Source organism: Rhinolophus ferrumequinum, chromosome 2, assembly GCF_004115265.2.
Source record: "Rhinolophus ferrumequinum isolate MPI-CBG mRhiFer1 chromosome 2, mRhiFer1_v1.p, whole genome shotgun sequence".
In the NCBI taxonomy this organism is placed as follows: Eukaryota; Metazoa; Chordata; class Mammalia; order Chiroptera; family Rhinolophidae; genus Rhinolophus; species Rhinolophus ferrumequinum.
In genome coordinates this window covers 50,813,093-50,834,346 of record NC_046285.1, presented here as the reverse complement: position 1 = coordinate 50,834,346, position 21,254 = coordinate 50,813,093, and the positions used below count along the sequence as shown (strand labels likewise).

Below are 21,254 nucleotides of genomic sequence, written 5' to 3'. Positions count from 1 at the left end.
AGAAGTGTATTCCTGTAGCCTGTTTTGTTTTTTTTCATTGCTTAAGCTATTTGAGCTTGATTTTTTTTAACTTGCAAGGAAGAGTTGTGACCAATTATCTGGGCAAACAGTAAATATTGTTTAGTGACCTCACTTGGGATTTAAGAAAAGGAGAATGCCATCTTGGCACTAAAAAATTTATTGACAAAGGGCTCTGGCCTGAGTACTCATTGATAGAAACAAGATTCTAATCCCAGCACTGAGCAAGATTCTTGGCCATTTTGGGCCTTAGTTTCCTTACTTGAAAGTGAAGGGGTTGAGTTAGATATCCCCTAAGGTGCCTTCCATGCTGCTGTTCTATAACATAAATCAACATAATCATAACATCGTATTTAGCCAATGATTATAATATTTATTAAAATGCCAGGAAGGACTAATAATCATCGATCAATCTCTGGAGTTTCAAAGGAATCTTTTGAAAAATTACCCAAATACAGTATCGTTTTAGCTATTGAACCTGAATAATTTTGGGGGAACAAGGTAAGGAGTATTTAAACCAGGATTTAAACCTCAGTCAATCAAACATCTTTTGGTTGCTGATAAAAGATACCCACTAAGCCTAAGCAAAAAGGAAAAATTTCTAGCAGGACATGGGGTGTGGGGGGAGCAGAATTCTTTCTTAACCGAGAGCAGAAATGTAGCTCCACTTCACTTGAGTCTCTAGCCAGGGAAGCCTGTAAGAACCAAGGCAGCTGCACTTTTTGTCTCTGAGTCCCCCGTGGTTACTTGTCTCTGCTGCTCTCTACATAATGGCTTTCACATTACCAAAGACGGCCTTGCAGGAAACATGTTGAGATCTTGCTTCCAGGCAAATCCTCTGGTTCAAATAAATTTTGATAAAAATTCCCCCCAAAAAGATGGACTTTCAGGGCTACATCAGTAACCCATTTCAATTCCAGAAACTAAGTGAATTGTATCTAAGTTCCAAATCTCTGAAGAGAATCTGATTGGTGCAAATTTAATCAAGTGCTGCCTCTGATCCAATCAGGTCTGATGCGGGGTGGGGGGTGTTGTCACTTAGTATCAGCATTGCCAAAAGGGCCTATCCCCCATTAATGGGGAGATAGTTCTCAGAGAAGGGGAGCATGGATTGAGCCAATAGCCCCATAAGATCTATTATACAACCATTGATATTTTGGTAAATTTACAGTATGAAAATTATATGCAAACGAACTATCCTTAGGTCCGTCATGTTGCTACAGTTTGACTTAATTTGGAAGCAACAGAGACATTCCTAGATTAGTTAATGAGGGTTTGAGGAAATAAAAAAGAAAGCACCACAGCCCGGGCTTACACAGATACAGGGTATTATTTTGAATGTAGTTTAGCTCTAGTAGTCAGCCATCCATTCAGATAACAAATGAGAACTTCAGTAATTACCCCTTAGAAGTGGGCTTTCGATGTCCCTTATCTGTGGTAGGCTGAAAATGAGCCCCCAGAGGTACCAGGTCCTAATCTCTGGAACCTGTAAATGTTACCTTATTTGGTAAAAGGATATTTCCAGATATAATTAAGTTACAAATTGTAAAGGATTATGTTAAAGGAGCATAATTATGGTCATTGTATACTTGCTTTTCTATTTTCATTAGAGTGTAAGATACTTGAGGGCAAAGTTTCTGCCCTGTTTAATTTCAGAGCTTATGATCTAGCCTGTCCTGGACCTTTCCAACTCATACAAACAGCACTCATTAAATATTAAATGAAGCAAGAGAGGTCCAGAAGGGGAAAATGTTAAGAGATGTAGGTAGAAAAAAATAATAAAGGTCAACCTGAAGGAAACTGGTGGTAAGGTTGCCTGGCAACCAGACAATCTTTTGCTTGTGTTTCAAGTTCAAGTTATTTTTTTTTTTTTTGAAAGATTTTATTGGGGAAGGAGAACAGGACTTTATTGGGGAACAGTGTGTACTTCCAGGACTTTTTTTTTCCAAGTTGTTGTCCTTTCAATCTTAGTTTAGCTTCAAGTTGTTGTCCTTTCAGTCTTAGTTGTGGATGGCGCAGCTCAGCTCCAGGTCCAATTGCCATTGCTAGTTGTAGGGGGTGGAGCCCACCATCCCTTGCGGGACTCGAGGAATTGAACTGGCAATCTTGTGGTTGAGAGCCCACTGGCCCATGTGGGAATCGAACCGGCAGCCTTCGAAGTTAGGAGCATGGAGCTCTAACCGCCTGAGCCACCGGGCAGACCCTCAAGTTATTTTTAATACCAGCTCTCAGGACTACACATAGCTCTCCCAACCAATGTTCAATTTACAGACACCCAGACATGCTCATTTCACGTTGAATGTTCCCTCCCAATTACAATCGGTTTGTGATCCAGAATGGACAATTCCAAGGCTGATGCAGTGCTACGCAGTTGCTTCTCCCTGCCGCGAAGAGAAATGCCTTCAAGATGAATCAGTCACCTTCTGGCAGAGTTATATATAATCCTGGAAACGTAACTTATGAACAGTTCTCCCTTGACCTCAGTTTTCCTGTTCACAGACCGAGAAAAACAGTAATACACACTGCACATGTGTTCTGTATGTAAGTGTATTTTGTTGTCTGAACTATTTGAAAGTGAGATAACATGATACTTGATCTCAAAATATATCAGCATGCATCTCCTAAAAAAGACATTTTCCAATATAATCATAATACTGATATCATATCTAGAGTATCTTTAGTTTGAAAAAACTTGTAAAAGCTAAAAATGTTTTAAAATAAATGGCAGGTGTAAATATATTTTTAAAAAAATCTAAAATGTACAAACTGCATAAACCAAGTGAGGGATGTAATTCAATTAGAGAAAAGTTTTATAATGAGCCACTATTCTGCCCAATGTAGTATCAACTTGTCAAATTCAAAATAACCTCTAAACCAGTGAGTGTCAAATCCGTGATACGAGAAGTAACTTAGTTTCAGCAAAACATCATCGACCATCATAATAAATTAATGTAAACAATTCAATTTTATTAGTTGTAATGTGCGTTGTAGTTAATATGTAGATTTGTTTTGATTTTATACTTGCATAAAAGTTGTAAGAAGTTTACACCTAATATTGGGTTTGGGCATACTAAAGCATCATTGTACTAAAGTAATTTTAGTATAATGATTAAATAATAATAGATCCTAGAAGTCTAATAATTATTTTTTAAGAAATATATAGCACTCAATCTTGGACTTGTATATAGTGTCTTGAAAATCTTCTCCAGTGGTCTTTGGCATCTCCTGGTGACACTGGGCGTAGGTCAGTGATGTTGCTTGGAATGTAGGGAAATATTAATAGCAAGGTTGGAACCTGTAGTTTGCTGTGGAAGAGGGAGTTCTGGAGGAGCACAAAGGATTTTTCAGTGTAAATTCTGGGGTAGCGAGGTAGGAAAACTAGTCACATTATCAGTAAGAGGCATTGGAGTCAAGAGTGGAGTCCAGCTTCCTGCTTTCAGTATCTGGGTGGATCCCAATGTCATAAATCCAGGTAGGGAGCACCAAAGGGTGAGCAGGTTTGACTACTTAGTCCTACCTTACCTGCCCTGGCGGCCCTGACTAGCCATTCTGGTGTCATTACCACCAGTTCTCCAAAGTGGCACGTAGCTGCTGTTATTAGTCTGAACTCTTTGGTTGCACAGGACAGAATCTCACCGGGGTGATTTGGAGTCTATTACTGGAGTAAGCCAGAGAAGGGATTAGACAGACATTTCTGTTTTCCTTACACCTTACTCTTGGAATTCCTCTTTTTAAAATAACGTATTCTAATGTTCTAATTGATGTTACTGCTCTTCATGAGGCATTACTTTTTTAATTCTTAGAATTTTCAGTATTTTCCCTTCCTGCATTGCTCTGTAGAGGGTCAGCTCCTCTTGGAGACACAATCCACAACTTTCCTGGGTTGTCAGAAATTTTGATAGCCTCAAATTAGTCAACTAACTTCATCAGTCACTACCTTAACTTTTTTTTCTTTTTTTTTCCCCTTGTCTAGGTGACTTGGGCAATTAGACATCAGCTAACTTATTTTCTTTTTAATAAAGAATTCTTCGTGGCGCTAAGTAACCATTTATTATTTAACATTCAAATTTAAATTTATTTTTTGGTCGAGCAGGTAAAGCGGGTTGGTGGAAGGGAAGAAGGGAGGAAGGGAGAGTCCACACGCCCAGGTCCATATTTTCCAAAAAATGTTATTTCCCAGGTCTTAGAACCTTTGTTTATATTTCTGAAATGTCATTCAACTCTACCATCCTACCACATATTTTCATTGTCTGTGACATTCCCATAATTGGATTTGACTATTTCTTCAAAGGATGACTTTTCCTTCAAAGCTTTTGTCTTCTAAAACCAAGGTGTCTTCATAATCTTGGCTGCAAATCAGATTCACCAGTGAAGATTTTTAAAATATCTAGATGCCTAGGTCCTATCCTTCAAAAACCTGAATCAGTACAGGTGATAGAAGTAAAATATGCTGCAGATCAACTCACCCTTCATAAATACTAAAAAATCTGGATCAAATGTTTTTAAAATTAATGATCCCCATTTTACAAACTGCAATGAACATGGCAGTACAGATATGTGTTTGATATTCTGTTTTCATTTCCTTTGGATATACGTGTATATTCTCAGAAGTGGGATTCTTGGATTACATATATGGTAGTTCTGTTTTTAGTTTTTTGAGGAGCTTCCATTGTGAAGTTTTTGAGGAACTTTTCATTGTGACAGGTTCTTTCCATCTTTCTGCTCTGTTGTCCTGGCTTGCTCTCTGAGACTGGTCCCCTTCATGGTCTTACAGGATGTCTGCTGAGGTTTCCAGGTATCACATGAAGATTTAAAAATATTGAGGGATGGAAAGAGACCATTTTCTCCCATGTGTTTCTTTCCATCAGAAAAACTTTCTCCAAGTCACCAAAGGACAAATATTGTACAATTCCACTTGTGCAAGGACCGAGAGTAGTCATATTCATAGAGACAAAAAGTAGAATGGTGGTTTCAGGTGCTGAAAAGAGGAGAGCATGTGGAGTTGGTGTTTAATGGGTACAGAGTTTCAGGTGGGGAAGATCGAAAGTTCTGCAGATGGATGGTGATAATGGCTGGACAGCAGTGTAAATGTACCCAATGCCACAGAACTGCACACTTCAAAATGGTCAAAAGGGGAAAATTTTTTAAATTGAGATGTAATTAACATAGTATAGTAGCTCCCCTTTATCCATGGTTTCACCTTCTGAGGTTTCACTGTCCATGGTTTCAATTACCCACAGTCAACCACGGTCCAAAAATACTAAGTGGAAAATTCCAGAAATAAACAATGAGTTTTAAATTGATCTGAGTAGTTTGATGAAATCTTGAGCTGTCTGGTGTTGACACACTGAGTCCCGCCCACGCTGTGACTTATCCCTGTGTCCAGCATATCCACACCCATTCGTCACTCAGAAGCCATCTCAGTTTTCAGATCCACTATCACAAAGCTTGTGTTCAAACAATCATCATAGTATCCTAACACTGTCACAATGCATACCTCATTCACCTATCATCTCACCAGTAGGCATTTTATCTTGCATCATCACAAAAAGAAGGGCAAGTACAGTACATGGTATTTTGAGAGACCCATTCACAGTACTTTTATTACAGTATATTGCTATAATTGTATTTATTATTAGCTATCGTTAATTATTGTTAATCTCTTAGTGTTCCTAGTTATAAATTAAAGTATACCATAGGTATTTTTGTATTGGAAAAAACATAGCATATATAGGGCTCAGTACTATCCACGGTTTCAGGCATTCACTGGGAGTCTTGGAACATAGGCCCCACAGGTAAGGGAGGTCTACTGTATATTAGCTTCAGGTATACAACATTATGATTCATTATAAGTATATACTGAGATCACCACAAAAAGTTTAGTTAATATCCGTCACCACACATAAATCTGTTTTCATGTGATAAGAACTTTTAAGATCTACTCTCTTAGCAACTTTCAAATATATAAGACAATATTATTAATTATAGTCTCCATGCTATTCATTACATCCCTAGGACTTATTTATTTTATAACTGGAAGTTTGTACCTTTTGGTACAAAATGAGTGTTTCCTACCTTCACTTATTTCACTTACCCCCACCAAAAGGGTAAAATTTATGTTATGTATATTTATCACAATAAATAAAAAAAAAAGCTGCTCAGAAGCCCCACAATAGACATCTACTCACATTTCATAGGCCAGAATTCTGCCACCTGCCCATTCCTAAACCAATGATAATGGAAACAATAATGAAATTAATATGATTGGCTTAGTCTAATCAAGATTCATTCCCTCGACTGGGGAGGGGCCCAGCCTCCCCTGAAGCACGTGGCTTCCCAACACTGGAGCAAAATTGGGATTCTGTCGAGAGAAAAGCCGCAGGGGGGTGGGGGGAGAGAGGGGAGCATGGCTAGTTGGTAGGACATAAGACCCTAGCAAGGTTTTTCCCACTGAGGCAAGGAAGGACTTGATTCCCTCAGCACACCCAAAGTTTTCTGAAGATTTATGTGAGGCTTCCTGACTCCAACCCCCAGGACTCCGTGGGAGAATTATAATGTCTCACATACCTATCCCTTTGCCTTTCCACTCCTAGGACCAACATTGTAATCTACCCGTCATCGCCTCACACCTGACTGTGATAGCAGTCGTCGGAGGGGCTTGTCTGCCTCTGGTTTCATTCCCACTTGCATTTATCCTAAACACCACTGCTAGATTAACTTTACAGAACTAGCAGCTCACAGCAGTTCAAACTTCTTATCAGGCTATCTAGAACCATCCATTCTTTTGTAGTCCTTGTTTTCTGTGCTCCTTTAGGGCAAGGATTTTGCCTTACTCATTGTATTCTCAATACCTAGAATAGTCCTGATCATTCATAGGTTTTATCCATTCAACTGATATTTACGGTGTTCAGTAAATACCAAATAAGTGAATAAATTACTCAATAAATGAATAAATCCATGAGCTGGCTCTTACCATTTTAAATGTTAGGGGTTTTTTTTCCTCACATGAATCTTATGCTTAAGACATTTCCTTATGTACCTTATTATGTACCTTGCCACCTCTGTAATTTTGCTCACACAATTTTTCCACTTTGTAACACCTTTCTCTCTTCTCTGATAAAGACATACATTTCATTTAAGGCAAAGCTCAAATACTACCTTCAATGTGAGTGTTCTTCAATTACCCAAGCCTTGAGTGACCTACTCACTCATGATTTATGATTATTATGGTCTGTACATATTTAGCACACAGCATTTTATGTACATTTTCTTTTTAAGTAATGCCCTATCTTCCCAATTAGAATTTAAATCTTTTAAATTCGGGAATCCTGTTTTATGACTGTTTTTATTTCCAATACCTAATCTAATACTAGAAGCTCTCAATAAATATTTATTAGTTTCTAAGGAGGGTTAGATTTTTAGCATTGATATAGTACATCATAAAAAGTATGGGGCTCTCTTCAAACTTAATTTAGATTATAATTGAATAATTAAGCTGTTAAAATTTGAGAGTAGTATTTCCCTCAGATTTAATTCTAGTATACGTAGGGGTGGCCATTTAGCTCAGTTGGTTAGAGCATGGTGTTAATAACACCATGGTTGTTGCTGGTACAATCCCTGCATGGGCCACTGTGAGCTGCGCCTGCCTTAAAAAAAAAAAAATTATAGTATATACATTTGTATATCCATATAACATTTACTAGAATATACATAAAGCCACTGGTTCTACTACTGGTTCTATACATAGAACATCTGGTTGTTGTGCTGTGTTGATGTTCTATGGCTCATTTTTCAAAGGCAAATATTATAGTGCATTCCAGGACACCTGTGTTCACAGGATCAGTTCTTTGAAACTATATTTGGATGTAGAAGCTATTAAAAGCTTCTTGTACTGAGTGACCTTTCAAGCAGAATTTAGATCTAATACTCATCCTGGTGCTGCCTGTTGCTGAGTGGAAGACAGCAGAAAACCCGGGACTCAAACCTCTATTGGGTTTTTGTTTTGTTTGTTTTATTTTCTTTTGTTTTGCCTTAAGAAGATGAACAATGAAACCACAACTCTGGTATCCTTGAAGGAGGCCATGAAAAGGTTGAGAAGGGCTATAGGACGGGAGCAAGCATAGGTCTGCTTTTCTGGGATGGTGGGTAAGAGAAGAGTGAGGAGTAAAAATAGGCAAAGAACCACAGACATGCCAATTAGGATTTTCTCTCTGTTAAAGTGTTTTAAGTTTTCCAGGTTAAAAAAATATGTAAATTAATAAAGAAAAATTTACTCCCGAGTGCTATAATTCCATTCAATTAATGCATGTGCTATATAGTAGGTATACAAAAATAAGTAAAATGTGTTTTCTGCCGTCAAGGAGTTCACAGCCTTTAAGGATAGCAAAAATATTCAAAAATACTTACAATATAATGGGATTGAGCTTATAATGGTGATGTTCCTAAAGGGCTATGAGAACATGAAGAGAGGATCAATTAATTTTGCCTTTGACACCAAGAAAAAGAACTCATTATAGAGGAGCGTTTAAGCTAGATTTTTAAGTGTGAGTAGGAGTTTATAAGAAAGAAAAATACGGGAAGGAACTCTAGGTTGAAGAAAGAGTCCAGGTAAGCCATATAAGCATGGAATCGCATATTGTATTCAGTCACCAGATCGATGTCTCATGTTATTGGTGAGTAGGCTGTGAGAAGAGTGGCAGAAGATGGGAGCCAAAGGGTAAAGGACTTCATCCTTCCTGCTGAGAAGATCCAGCTTTGCTCTAACAATATCACTGAGCAAGTCAGGGTGGCAGAAAAGGTTTATTTTTTTGAGTTACATGATCAGAATTGTGTTTCAGGAGCATATTTGAGGTTGCAGAAATTGAAAGCAGGGATCCAATTAGGCTACTGTAATCCTAGGTCCAGGAAAGATGGTGATTAATTGGTTTAGTGGAGATGGAGAAGAGGGGATAGATTAGAGAACGAATGGAGAGGAAGAAAAACAAGAATTAGCCTGAGATTTCTTATTCAAGCAATTGAATAGATGGTGGTGTCATTAACTGAGCTGGAGAATTGTAGTAGAAAACAGACTCAGATTTGCAGACATGTTGTTTAGGATTTATTTGGCATATTCTGGGAATGCCTTTTGGTAAGGACTCCAAAAACTGCAATTGCAAATTTTTAAACTGATTGACAAGGTTGAGTTCCTTTCTAAAGTTCAAGCTAGACATGACCTTTAAACAATATAGTCTTAAAGAAGGTCTAAAAGTTAATACAAACAGTATGCCAGATAACATGGTTTTAATGTATAGACAGAGATTGCTGGCATATTAGGTCACGCAGGCTCAAACTCCTACAAAACGCACGTTTCATACTGACCATTATCTGTATGTAAATGAATCCAAAGCAGTGAGAAAATTCCACTGTAGTAATTTCAGAAGATGGGGGTTAGTAGGTTCAGTTTAGGACAGTTGAGTTTGACATCCCATCCAGGTAGAGATGTACAAAACACAGTTGAAGATACACTTCTAGAGCTTAAGAGAGAGGTGGTACCTGAAGCTGCATTAGCCTTGGGAGAAAGGTCAAGGATAGAACCTGGGCAACCGCAGCCGTATTCAGGTACTGGGAACGCAGAAGTTCAGGGAAGTGGTTTGTGTTTATCACTTCCTTCATGAAAGACAATGTGGGTGGCTTCGGGCGAGTGAGCTGTGTTGTTACAGTTCTTCGTAGTTCACTCAGACATAATTCCGGTGCCACAGCGCCCTCTGATGGTTAGGGTTGTTCAGAGCTACTCAAATCCCCTTGGGTTACACAGCTCAGCGTCTTATCCACATTACAGATTTCAATCAAGACATTTTATTACTTCTGTGTAAAGCCTCTGCTAGATGTTGGGGGACAGGGATAAAGATGGTCAAGAACCAATATATGGTGATGGAAGGAGAACTGACTCTGGGTGGTGAACACACAATGGGATTTATAGATGATGTAATAAAGAATTGTACACCTGAAATCTATGTAATTTTACCAACAATTGTCACCCCAATAAATTAAAAAAAAAAAGATGGTCAAGAAATAGCTTCTGATTCTCCTCCCTCCAAGAGCTTACAATTTTGTTCATGAAAAGCTAACTCTGAAAATAGAGCAGGAGTTGGGGAATGACAGGTGATAGAGGCAGTCCCTGTGAGAAGTAGGAGATCTCCAGGTAGAAAGGCTGGGGGATTCAAGCAAGCAGTGGGATTTGAGCTTATCTTTGAAGGATGGATAGGATTTGGACAGTCAGAATAGGGTAGAGAAAGCCAGCTTATTAAATACTGGTTCCAGCACTAGCTAGCTATATGACATGAGGTCTCAATCTTTTGAGACTCAATTTCTTTATCTGTAAAATAGTAAAAATGTCTACTTCACTTCTTATGGTGGTTGTGAGACTCAAAAATAATGCTTGTATAAAATACTTTTTAAAGTATAAAGTATCATACGAAGATAAGATATGGCAGATGTAATTAAACAATTCAAAAGTTTGGCAACATAAGGAATGCAAGAACTAGGATGATGGCAAGGGAGAATGGCACGTGGGAACATCTGTTCACAATCTTAAATTTAAATAGCTACCCAAATTTGGTAGTGGTTGCAAACAATATATTATAATCTTACCTTAAGACAACATCTTAAGTTTGTCCCCTGACCTAAACTAACCCTTGATTCTTTTATCCAATAGAGTAGACCACAAACTCAAAGCTTTAGAAGCACAGTTTAAAGAACTGGACTTCACCAAGGATAATCTGACACAGAAATTTGAACATCATACCAAGACGTTGGCAAGCCAAGCAGCCCAAGATGAGCTGTGGACAGCAGTTCTGGCGCTCAAGTGAGTATCCAATGAAAAATCAGTGGAATTCTCTGGCATTATGAGAGCTTGCAATGGTCATTCTAAAATTGAATGTCTTAATATGGTCCCAACAATGGATTGTGAAGAAATCGCATATGCTTAAGTTCCTTAATTCAAAATAGATTCATTTGAGTGCCTGTTTCTATGCCAGGCACTCATCACAGTCTCTTGCTTGCCAAAGTCTTACTAACACAGAGATGCATAATGTAACTCCTCTGCCATTGAGAAAATTATAGTATGGGTAGCTGGAGAACTATGGTGTCTGGTTTAGCACAGGTCTTATTTCTAAAGTAAGTATTTTCTAAAACACAATAGCTGGTTCTCCTAGTGGGTTTGTTCTTCTCTGACTTACCCGAATAGATTTCGTTTTATGTTTGGATATTAAATGTTCTACTGCTTAAGAAGCTCTCCCCATTTTTTTTGTAGATTCACTTCAATGGAATTGAATATCTTATACAGCTATGTCGTTGAAGTACTCATCTGCTTGCACACTCATGTGCTTGAGAAGCTTCCAGACCTGGTGAGAGGTCTTCCCACCTTATCCTCTGTCCTTAGACGAAAAGTCAAGAATAAGCGCATTAGAGATGTGTGGGAGTCTGTCCTAGAGGAGTGTGGGCTGCAAGAAGGTGATATCACAGCACTTTGTACCTTCTTTATCGCACATGGTAGCAAGTCAGAACACTACAGTGCTAACGTGAGGCAGATGTACATCAGGGATGTCCCTTTCATGATCACCAACATGGTAAAGAACCAGGCTCTGCGGGATGGTTTGCTGAGGGCTATTCAAGTCATTGAGAAGGGGAAAGCAGTGAGAGCCCCTGAAGAGCAAAAGTCATCCCTAAAAGAGTTGATACCATCAGTCAAAAACTAACCTGTTACGCTATAACCTAGTGATTCCATTTCCAGTCATTTATCTTGCAAATGAGAAAAAATATGTATATACAATTTTGTTATGGGTTTATTTTTATAGCACAAGTGAGGGGAGTGTTAGAGAAGTTATGATAAATGGATACAGTGGATACTTTCTGTGTAGCCACATAAGAGAATGAAGAAGCTCTTTGTGTTATTGTATAATGATATGGTGTTATCAGTAAGATGTATTGTTTTAAAATATTTATTTCCAATATATATTGTTAAGTGGGAAAAAGTGCAAAAACAAATACATACATAGACACATATAAGCTAATATACTCATAAACTTTATAAACTTCTGGAGAGATACATAAGAAAGTAATAACCTTGGTTGTTTTAGGGAAGAAAACTAAGAGACTAGAGAGTGAAAGGTAGGAGGAAGTCTTTTCACTGTTAATCCATCTTGTACATTTTGAATTCTGAACCATGTGAATGTATCATCTATTAAAAGACAAAACAACAATAAAAAATAAAAAAGTATATATTGTATGTTGATATACATTTTCTCTCTAGTATAAATATCACAGGTATTTATACTAGAAAAGGAATTCGCACATATTGACCATACATTTATGATATATATACAATTTTGTTATGATGTATATACAATTTATTGAACAACAAATGCCATGTGTTAGCCAGATGGCTCAGTTGGTTAGAGCACAAGCTCTTAACAACAGGGTTGCTGGTTCAATTCCCACACGAGCCAGTGAGCTGCACCCTCCACAACTAGAGTGAAGACAACGCTGAGCTGCTGGAGGGGTAGCTGAATGGCTCAGTTGGTTTGAGCGTGAACTCTTAACAACAAGGTTGCTGGTTCAATTCCTGCATGGGATGGTGGGCTGCGCCCCCTGCTACAGCGACTTGATGTGGAGCTGAGCTGCGCCCTCCACAACTAGATTGAAGGACAACGACTTGGAAAAACACACCGTTCCCCAATTTAAAAAAAAAAAACCCTTAAAAAAATGTATATATATATGGATCCTGTCCTCCTGGTGAAGGGTAAGTGCTGATGCTTTATTTGGGAGGTACAAATTCAGGACAGCCAGAATGAGGTAATACTCTGGAAGGGATGTTAGGTAGAGAAGGATAAAATACAAGGTGATATGTAATCTTGCTGGCCCCTCCTTGAAAATGAGCCACAAGAGACATGGAAGTTGCTTGGCAGGTACATCCACTCAGTCTGATCCTTCTCCATACACACTGTTTGGAGAAACCATGCCCATGCCTTCTTGGAAGGAAGAAGGAAAGGGAATTTCTCTGTCATGCTCACTCAGTCCACTGTTTTCAATTGGCCGAAATTTGTTCCAGGGGGGAGTGACTCCTCATACTTACATGATGCATCATCTAAGCCCTCCCACTACCCATTAGAAAGTCAGAGCCTACATTATTCAGTGCAATGTTTCACAGGAGTCCAAAAGTGGCAGGAGAAGCCAGCGATTCCAGGCAGCAACTGGTCAGCCCCAGAAAGACTAAGGGATGGTAGGTCCAGAAAGTAAACAAGGCCAAGGAGGAAGCATATACTCATAAAATGTATCCATTACAGAAGACATAAGTACCTAAAAATAGAAATCAAAATGCAAGAGTTAAATAATAAGACTACAATAAAAACTACTATCACTAAGAGATATACAATTGGATGAGTTCAGCGAGATATTGTTACTGTGACAAGGCCTGTGTGCTTGACGCACCAAATATTTAATATCCAGTAGATCAGAGTTTAGATTAGGAAAAGTTTTATTTATCGAAATGGCACCATAACGAAAAGATAGAAGATTTCTAGTTTTGTCAAATCCATCTTAAGACACAGCAAATCAAGATGTGGTAAAACAAAAAGATCAAGACAAATGAGATCTAATGCTAGTGTCAGTTTAATGTCTACTGTGTTTTATATAGTATCTTTTTGTTCACTTTGGAAAATTTACTAAAAATTGCAAAAAATATTGTTCAAAGATGTAAGGATTTTTGAAACTCAAAATGCATTATAAATAGACTTGATGAAATAAATTTTTAAAAATCCATCTTAAGAGAGTCCAGAATTCAGCCTTCTTTTATGACAAGGGAAGGGAGAATGGGCTGGGCAAGAGGTGGGAACCAAGGAAGAACAGAAATCTCCAAATCTCTTTGTTCTCAGTTAGTTCTTGACTCCCTCTGATCTGAATCCAGTCCTGAGATTATTATAAATCTTTGATAAACAGGCATGGCTTTGCATATCTTTTGCCACTTATTCAGGAGGCTGTTTTTGCAGAATTTCTCTAGTCAATTAGCATATCAACAATAGGAACTATTTTCCTGAAGGCCCTGGGAGAAATGCATGCTAAAATTTATGGTAAACAGCATATGGGAGAGAAACAGAAGCATTCTATTGTTATAGTATCACTGTCTGATGGAGAAATACTTCCTGGAGAAGTGCACTGAGTTGATCCTTGAAGTAGGCAAAGTCACAAACCAACTCATTTAGGATGAATTGAGAAAGCAATGACCTGAAAGCACAAGATGACAAAAAGTAGATCATAGTTGAATGTTTCAAAGAATAATGGAAGATTCCATGGGAAAAGCAGATTGATACCATATTAGGGAGGTGGAATTCTGGGCTAAGGAATTGATACTGGACAACTGGATGTCAACCAAAGGTTTCTGAACCCACATTAAAACAAAACAAAGCTTTTTACCACGGACCTACACATCCTTGTTTTGGTTCCATCTGGAAACCACTCATCTCCTCAATCTGAATGAACCCAATAGACCGAAAAGAACTTTGACTATTTTCATGCACAGTGGTTTTCTTTTCTCTTTCTGTAGTTAATTTCCTCAAAAAAAACTCAGGCCTAGTTCTCTACCCCCCACCCCCATTTTTTTATTGTGGTAAAATACACATAAAATTTACCAACTTAACCATTTTCAAGTGAACAGTTCAGTGGTATTAAATACATTCATAACGTTGTACAACCATCACCACCATCTATCTCTAGAACATATGAAACTATGAAACTGTATATCCATTAAACAATAATTCTCCCAGCCCCTGGCAAACACGATTCTACTTTCTGTCTCTATGAGGTGTTAACGGAAGAACGTCCAAATCTATAGAGAATTTTTTGTAAGAGTTTATTTGACCCAAACTGATGACATACATCAGGGAGCAAGATTTCATATGCTCCAGAGAGTAAATTTTGCAGCTTTTTTCATGCATTTGAAATTAAGGAGGGAAATAAGGAAGATCACAGGAAGGTGGGAGAAAGCAAGACAGGGATTGGATTCCGGGATAGTTGACAAGATTCTGTGCTCTCTTGAGGGAGGTTATGACTTATTTCAAAGGTGCATTAACCTAGATGCACAGAAGCAGTGGAGATTGTTTGCTTAAGACAAAGAAAAACGTTTTACTAAAAAGTTATATGCCTGGAGTGTGACTCTCCAACACTATCTGCCAGTTAGGAAGTTATGATTAGATCACCCTGTGAAATTACTTTCCATACAATCTCTTTTTTTGGTCCACAAAGGCTTGGTTCTCAAGTACGAAGGGTCAACCTATATTTAATCCGCCATTTTCCTAACCAAAATATGTATTTTTCGTAGAACTGAATTCAATAGGCTCAGTTGTCAGTACAAAAACTTAATATCAAGTGGAAAAACTTATTTCAAAATGCATAAAATGTTAAACTATCTTCTTTTTTGGCTTCCTCATAATTTTGATTATTCTGGATTGATACTTAATAATAAAGTACTACATTGTAAATGATGCACATGACTGCTAAGCTTCAGTCAGGATGGATGCGGACGGGAGGTTTCCCAAACGCCTAGGAGGGAAGGCAATCCCAAAACAACCTATCTCTGGGCCGCATACTTGAGAAGGGGCTGGACTATAGCTTTCTACAGTGTTAAATGCCTTTATAAATTGTACCAGTTTGGAGATTCTCAGACCACAACCTTTCTGGGAGATTAACCTCGGAGATGCTTTTCTAAGAACTTTGGGCAGCGAACTAAGAGGCTTAGTTACAAATGAACAGAAACAGAAAAGTAGTTTGAGTACTTAGGGAAGAATTTTAAAAATTACTGTTCGGCCTCTAAAGTTTGTTTGGGTTCCCTTTTCCGACCACAGGCCAAATCTCGCGACACTCCCAGGTTTTCGCAGCCCCGGGAACAGAAAGTGCAAAGGAAGCTCGGACTTCACCTAAGCTGAAGTAGGAAGGGCTGAGACGCGGGAGCAAGGCCCTCCCCAGGCCGGGTGACCGAATTGGTGGCGCGCCCAGGACCCGGAAGTCCCGCCCTTCCCATTGTTATTGGTCTTTGCCCGTGGGCGGTTCTCTGGTGGGCGGGGCCATTTTGGCGGGCAATTGTGACGTTACTAGTCCCAATCGGGTTGCTTCCGCACCACAGCAAAGGTTAAGCTTTTTGACTGATACAGGGGTAAGGAGCGCCAGGAAACGACATGAGACACCGAAAAGCTGGAACGCTCGGGTTCGTATGCTGCCCATACAGCAACGAAAAAACGGAAGACCTGCTTTAGTGAAGCCAGGCGTCCGGGCGGAAGCAGCGTCTTTCCCGGAGCGGTGGTTTTGGCGGGTGTGTGCCTAGACAGCCTTGGGCTTGGCTGCGGGCAGCTGAGGGAGCATCTTCACCTGGTGAGAGGGAGGAGGGGAACTTGGCGCATACCTCCCGCCGCACCAGAGCACCGGAACCCAGCGCCCGCACTGCGGAAAAGGTTCTCTTAATGCCTCGGAACAGCCAAGGTCTTCCGAGGGAAACCTTTATTTTCTTATCCTACGTTTGTCCTAAACGTGGACAAATTGCACCGCCTTCCAGGGAAGTACTGTTTACCTGACCCGCAGAGCGCCTTTTGCTTCAAGACGTATTTGATGTGTCCAATCTCTGAATTCTGATACGCTGCTGGGCACAGTATTTAACACAAAACTGCTAATTTGCTTTCTCATTAATTGGGCCGGAAATACTATTCTTTGCCTTTTCGGGTGTTGATGTTGAATATGCCGTTTTAGTATATTAAAATGGCTGTGCCTAAAGACGCCATCCGTTCCTTGTCGGATTGCCTATGCGGGATCTGCGTGGAAATCTTGATCGAGCCCGTAACACTGCCTTGTAATCACACGCTCTGTAAAGCATGCTTCCAATCGACTGTCGAAAAGGCGAATTTATGCTGTCCCTTCTGTCGCCGCCGGGTCTCGTCGTGGACTCGGTACCATACCCGAAGAAATTCTCTTGTCAATAGAGAACTGTGGGAGATAATTCAAAAACACTATCCAAAGGAATGCAAGCTTAAAGCATCTGGGCAAGAATCAGAAGAAATCGGTGAGTAAAACCCAGCGTGTTTGTTGGCTAAAAAACAAAAAACCTAAAAAATGAGTCACTGCTAATGGGTTTTTTCAAAGGATAAAAAAGAAAGCCCGACTAGTGTCTGTCTAAATTATTCACAGGGGCTTGGGTTCTATGGGCGCCAAAGTCAGTGGCAAGATTTTAGTCATTGTTATAATGCCCAAGGTGTGTTTAGTTGGTGTTTGTTGGGTTAAAAATTGAAAAAAAAAAAAACACCTCACAAAAATTGCTGGTGTGGAGTCTTCATTCTTATGAAAAGTTGTATAAATATTCACAGATGAGCAATAGTGGTAGTACAGCAACCGCCGAAATAAGGAATCCAGTAGTTACTGGATTCCTGTGTTAATATTTCTTTTACTTTCAATACTTTCTCTAACTTATTTGCTATACATATTCATCCTAAGCCTGCAAGGAGCCTAAACTAGCTTTCTGAGACCAGTTCCTTCTGGTTAAGTCATTTTTATTCAAAACCCTCCACTGTGTGGACTCAGCAGCTAATTCAGTGTGTCCCAAATGAAACAATTGACTAGCAGCTTGATCCACTTATGTGATCAGTAAGCCATGCAGTGTGTCTTAATGTGGTGGTGTCTTCTCTGGTGTACTTGCCTTTTTTTGTTGGAATTATTTTTATTGTAATTAATATATATAACAAAATTAGCTATTTTAATCATAGTTTCAACAGTAGTTACCTTTTATTAAAACCACTGGATTGTCCTCACCAGAAAAAGCCAATCTGTGTGAGAACTCCCATGTGGATTTTGGGTCCAGTGATGCCAGTATCATCTAATTTTTTTTCAAGAAAACCCCAAAATCTGGAAGTCCATAGTTTGAATCCTACCAGAATAAATTGAAATTCTTTTAAACTACAGGCCAGAGGAAAACACAGCTGTAGGTCACCAGTTTACCATCACTGTCTTGAAAGAATAGATTAGTTCAAACAAGTTCACTGTTAACAAAATTAGAGATGTAGTCTATAGGAAAAACATTCAGTAATGCTCTTCTCTATGTAAAGCATGTATAGAGGATGGAATCAAAAACAGAATCAAGAATAGTTTGATTTTTCATCAATAAATTTGTTGCATTTCCAAAACACACCCCACAAAAAACGCTTTATTGAGAAACTCACATACAATTGTTCCATTTAAAGGGTTCAGTTCAGTGGTTTTGGTATTTTACATTCTTTTTGCAAAATTGCAGTAAAATGTATATGACAAAATTTGCCATTTTATTTATTTATTTATTTATTGGGGAAGAGGAACAGGACTTTATTGGGGAACAGTGTGTACTTCCAGAACTTTTCCAAGTCAAGTTGTTGTCCTTTCAATCTTAGTTGTGGAGGACGCAGCTCAGCTCCAGGTCCAGTTGCCATTGCTAGTTGCAGGGGGCACAGCCCACCATCCCTTACGGGAGTCGAACTGGCAACCTTGTGGTTGAGAGGACGCGCTCCAACCAACTGAGCCATCCAGGAGCTCAGTGGCAGCTCAGCTCAAGGTGCCGTGTTCAGTCTTAGTTGCAGGGGGCGTATCCCACCATCCCTTGTGGGACTCGAGGAATCGAACTGGCAGCCTTGTGATTGAGAGCCCACTGGCCCATGTGGGAATCGAACCGGCAGCCTTTGGAGTCAGGAGCATGGAGCTCTAACCACCTGAGCCACCTGGCTGACCCCCATTTTAACCATTTTTAAGTGTACATATCGGTGCCATTAATTACATTCACAGTGTTGTGCAAATTTCACCAGTTGTTTCCAAAGCTTTTTATCACCCCAAAATTTTTAACCATTAAGCAATGATTCCCCATTCTTTTCTCCCCGTTTCTAGTCTACTTTCTGTCTCTATGAATTTGCTTATTCTAGATAGTTCATATACAATATGTGATCTATCGTATCTGGCTTAAACTTAGCATAATGTTTCCAAGGTTCATGCATGTTGGAGCATGTATCAGTAGGAGCATGTATTCCTTTTTAGGACTGCGTAATATTCTATGTTATGGATATATTTCATCTATCCTTTCATCCACTGATGGACATTTGGGTTGTTTCCACCTCTTGCCTATTTGTATAGTGCTAATACGAACATTAATGTACAAGTATTTATTTGACTATCTTTTCAGTTCAGAATTGCTGGGTCATATGGTATTCTGTGTTTAGCTTTTTGAGGAACTGCCAAACTTACACAGGGCTGCACCATTTTACATCTTCAGCAGCAGTGTATAATGCTTCCAGTTTCTCCACTTGTTATTTTTCGTTATTTTTATTTTTCTTTTCCATAGTCATCCAAGGTGTGAAGTGCTATCTTAGCATGTTTTTTTAATTACGGTAAAGTATACATAACAAATTTACCATTTTAACCAATTTTAAGTATACAGTTTAGTGGCATTAAGTATGAGGTGTGATCAAAAAATACGGTGAATGTTTAAATTCAAAAAAATTTTATTACAGTAAAAGACACATTGCCTTTAATCCCCCTCAAAATACTCCTCCTCACTTTGAACACTTTCTTGCCACTTTCTGAAGCAGTTCTGGAAGTCCTCTTTCGTGAGTGTTTTTACGAGCATTTAAGAAACCATGTACATAGAAAACAGCCTGAGAAATGGGCAAATGGTTTCATCCTCCATCATGACAATGCTCCATGTCACACATTGCATCTGATATGGCAATTTCTGTCAAAAACATTATGGTGTGTCCTCATCCGCCTTATTCACCAGATCTGGCACCGTGCGATGACTGGCTCTTCTCCAAAATCAGAATGACCAGGAAAGGTAAATGTTTTGAATCAATTCAGGACATGGAGGCAGCCACAACAGCGCAACTAAAGCCATTCACGAAAGAGGACTTCTAGAACTGCCTCAAAAGGTGGCAAGAACAATGGGATAAGTGTGTACGAAGCGAGGGGGAATATGTTGAGGGGGATTAATGGTAATATGTCTTTGACTGTAATAATTTTTTAAATTTAAACATTCACCATATTTTTTTGATCACAATTTGTACATTCACATTGGTGTGAACCCACCACCATCTATCTCCAGAATATTTCATCTTCCCAAACTGAAACTCCGTACCCATTAAACAATAACAATTAACATTATACTGTATTTGCTCTGTCACATATCTTTACATCCATCAATCTTATTTTCCATTTATTTTATTAGATCATTATTACCTTATAATTTTTTTCTTTTAATGTAATGAATTATGTTCACGAACTTGTTGCAATGATGTTGCTAACCTTTTCTGATATTAGACGGGTTATTCATTATGAATTTGTATCAGCTGGACCATTAACCAAGTTTACTATTTGGATGTGTTGAAAAGGCTGTGTGAAAAGTTAGACAACCTGAGCTTTTTGCCAATAATTCTTGGCTCTTGCATCACGACAACGTACCAACTCACAAGGCACTGTCTGTGAGGGAGTTTTTAGCCGGTAAACAAATAACTGTATTGGAACACCCTCCCTACTCACCTGATCTGGCCCCCAATGACTTCTTTACCCGAAAATAAAGGAAATATTGAAAGGAAGATATTTTGATAACATTCAGGACATCAAGGGTAATACAACAACAGCTTTGATGGCCATTCCAGAAAAAGAGTTCCAAAATTGCTTTGACGGGTGGATAGGCACTGGAATCGTTGCATAACTTCCCAAGGGGAGTACTTCGAAGGTAACAGTAGTGATATTCAGCAATGAGGTATGGAGCACTTTTTCTAGGATGAGTTCGTGAACTTAATTGTTCGACCTCGTAAGATTCACATACAATGAGATGCACAAATCTTAATTGTACCTTCACTGAGTGTTCACATATGTATAACCCTTTGTAACACAAACCCCTATAATACTGAACATCACCTCTGAAAGTTCCCTCATCTTCCTTCCAGTTAATCTCTACTCCCAACCTTCAAAAGTCAACTATTTTTTTCTTTCACCATAGATAAGTTTTGCCTGTTCTAGAACTTCATGTAAATGGAATTCTATGAGTTTTCCTAGGGTTGTCTTAACAAAGGACCACAAACTAGGTAGTTTAAAAAAACCCACAAAATTATTTTCTCAAAATTCTGAAGTCTACAAGCCCCAAATCAAGGTGTCAGCAGGGACATGTTCTCTTGAAGGCTCCAGGGGAGGATCTGTTCCATGCCTTT

At 38.9% G+C, this 21,254-nt stretch overlaps 2 protein-coding genes across 4 annotated transcripts in view; both read left to right on the top strand.

The window, feature by feature from the left end:
- The first annotated feature begins 2,126 nt into the window (after positions 1–2,126).
- On the top strand, positions 2,127–12,246 carry SMCO1 (single-pass membrane protein with coiled-coil domains 1). 2 transcript variants are annotated; one of them, XM_033123137.1, is made up of 3 exons: positions 2,127–2,559; positions 10,712–10,861; positions 11,309–12,246. In XM_033123137.1, exons 1-3 carry the CDS (start codon positions 2,426–2,428, stop codon positions 11,751–11,753), a joined length of 729 nt encoding a protein of 242 aa, XP_032979028.1. In that variant the 5' UTR covers positions 2,127–2,425; the 3' UTR covers positions 11,754–12,246. The 2 variants fall into 2 exon arrangements, with proteins under 2 accessions (XP_032979028.1, XP_032979032.1); XM_033123141.1 differs by lacking the exon at positions 2,127–2,559 and adding an exon at positions 7,969–8,107.
- A 3,888-nt stretch (positions 12,247–16,134) lies between these two features.
- RNF168 (ring finger protein 168) overlaps positions 16,135–21,254 on the top strand; it is a 29,844-nt gene continuing 24,724 nt past the window's right edge. For both annotated transcript variants that reach the window (XM_033131399.1, XM_033131407.1), the window contains exon 1: positions 16,135–17,098. In XM_033131399.1, the coding sequence (XP_032987290.1) occupies positions 16,798–17,098 (301 nt within the window). In that variant the 5' untranslated portion in view covers positions 16,135–16,797. The remainder of the gene's footprint in view (positions 17,099–21,254) is intronic.

Coding starts and splice junctions, on each gene's coding strand:
- SMCO1 (XM_033123137.1), top strand. CDS start 2,426: ATGAATCAGTCACCTTCTGGCAGAGTTATATATAATCCTGGAAACGTA. Junction 2,560..10,711: donor ACTGCACATGTGTTCTGTAT/GTAAGTGTATTT, acceptor TTTATCCAATAG/AGTAGACCACAAACTCAAAG. Junction 10,862..11,308: donor ACAGCAGTTCTGGCGCTCAA/GTGAGTATCCAA, acceptor TTTTTTTTGTAG/ATTCACTTCAATGGAATTGA.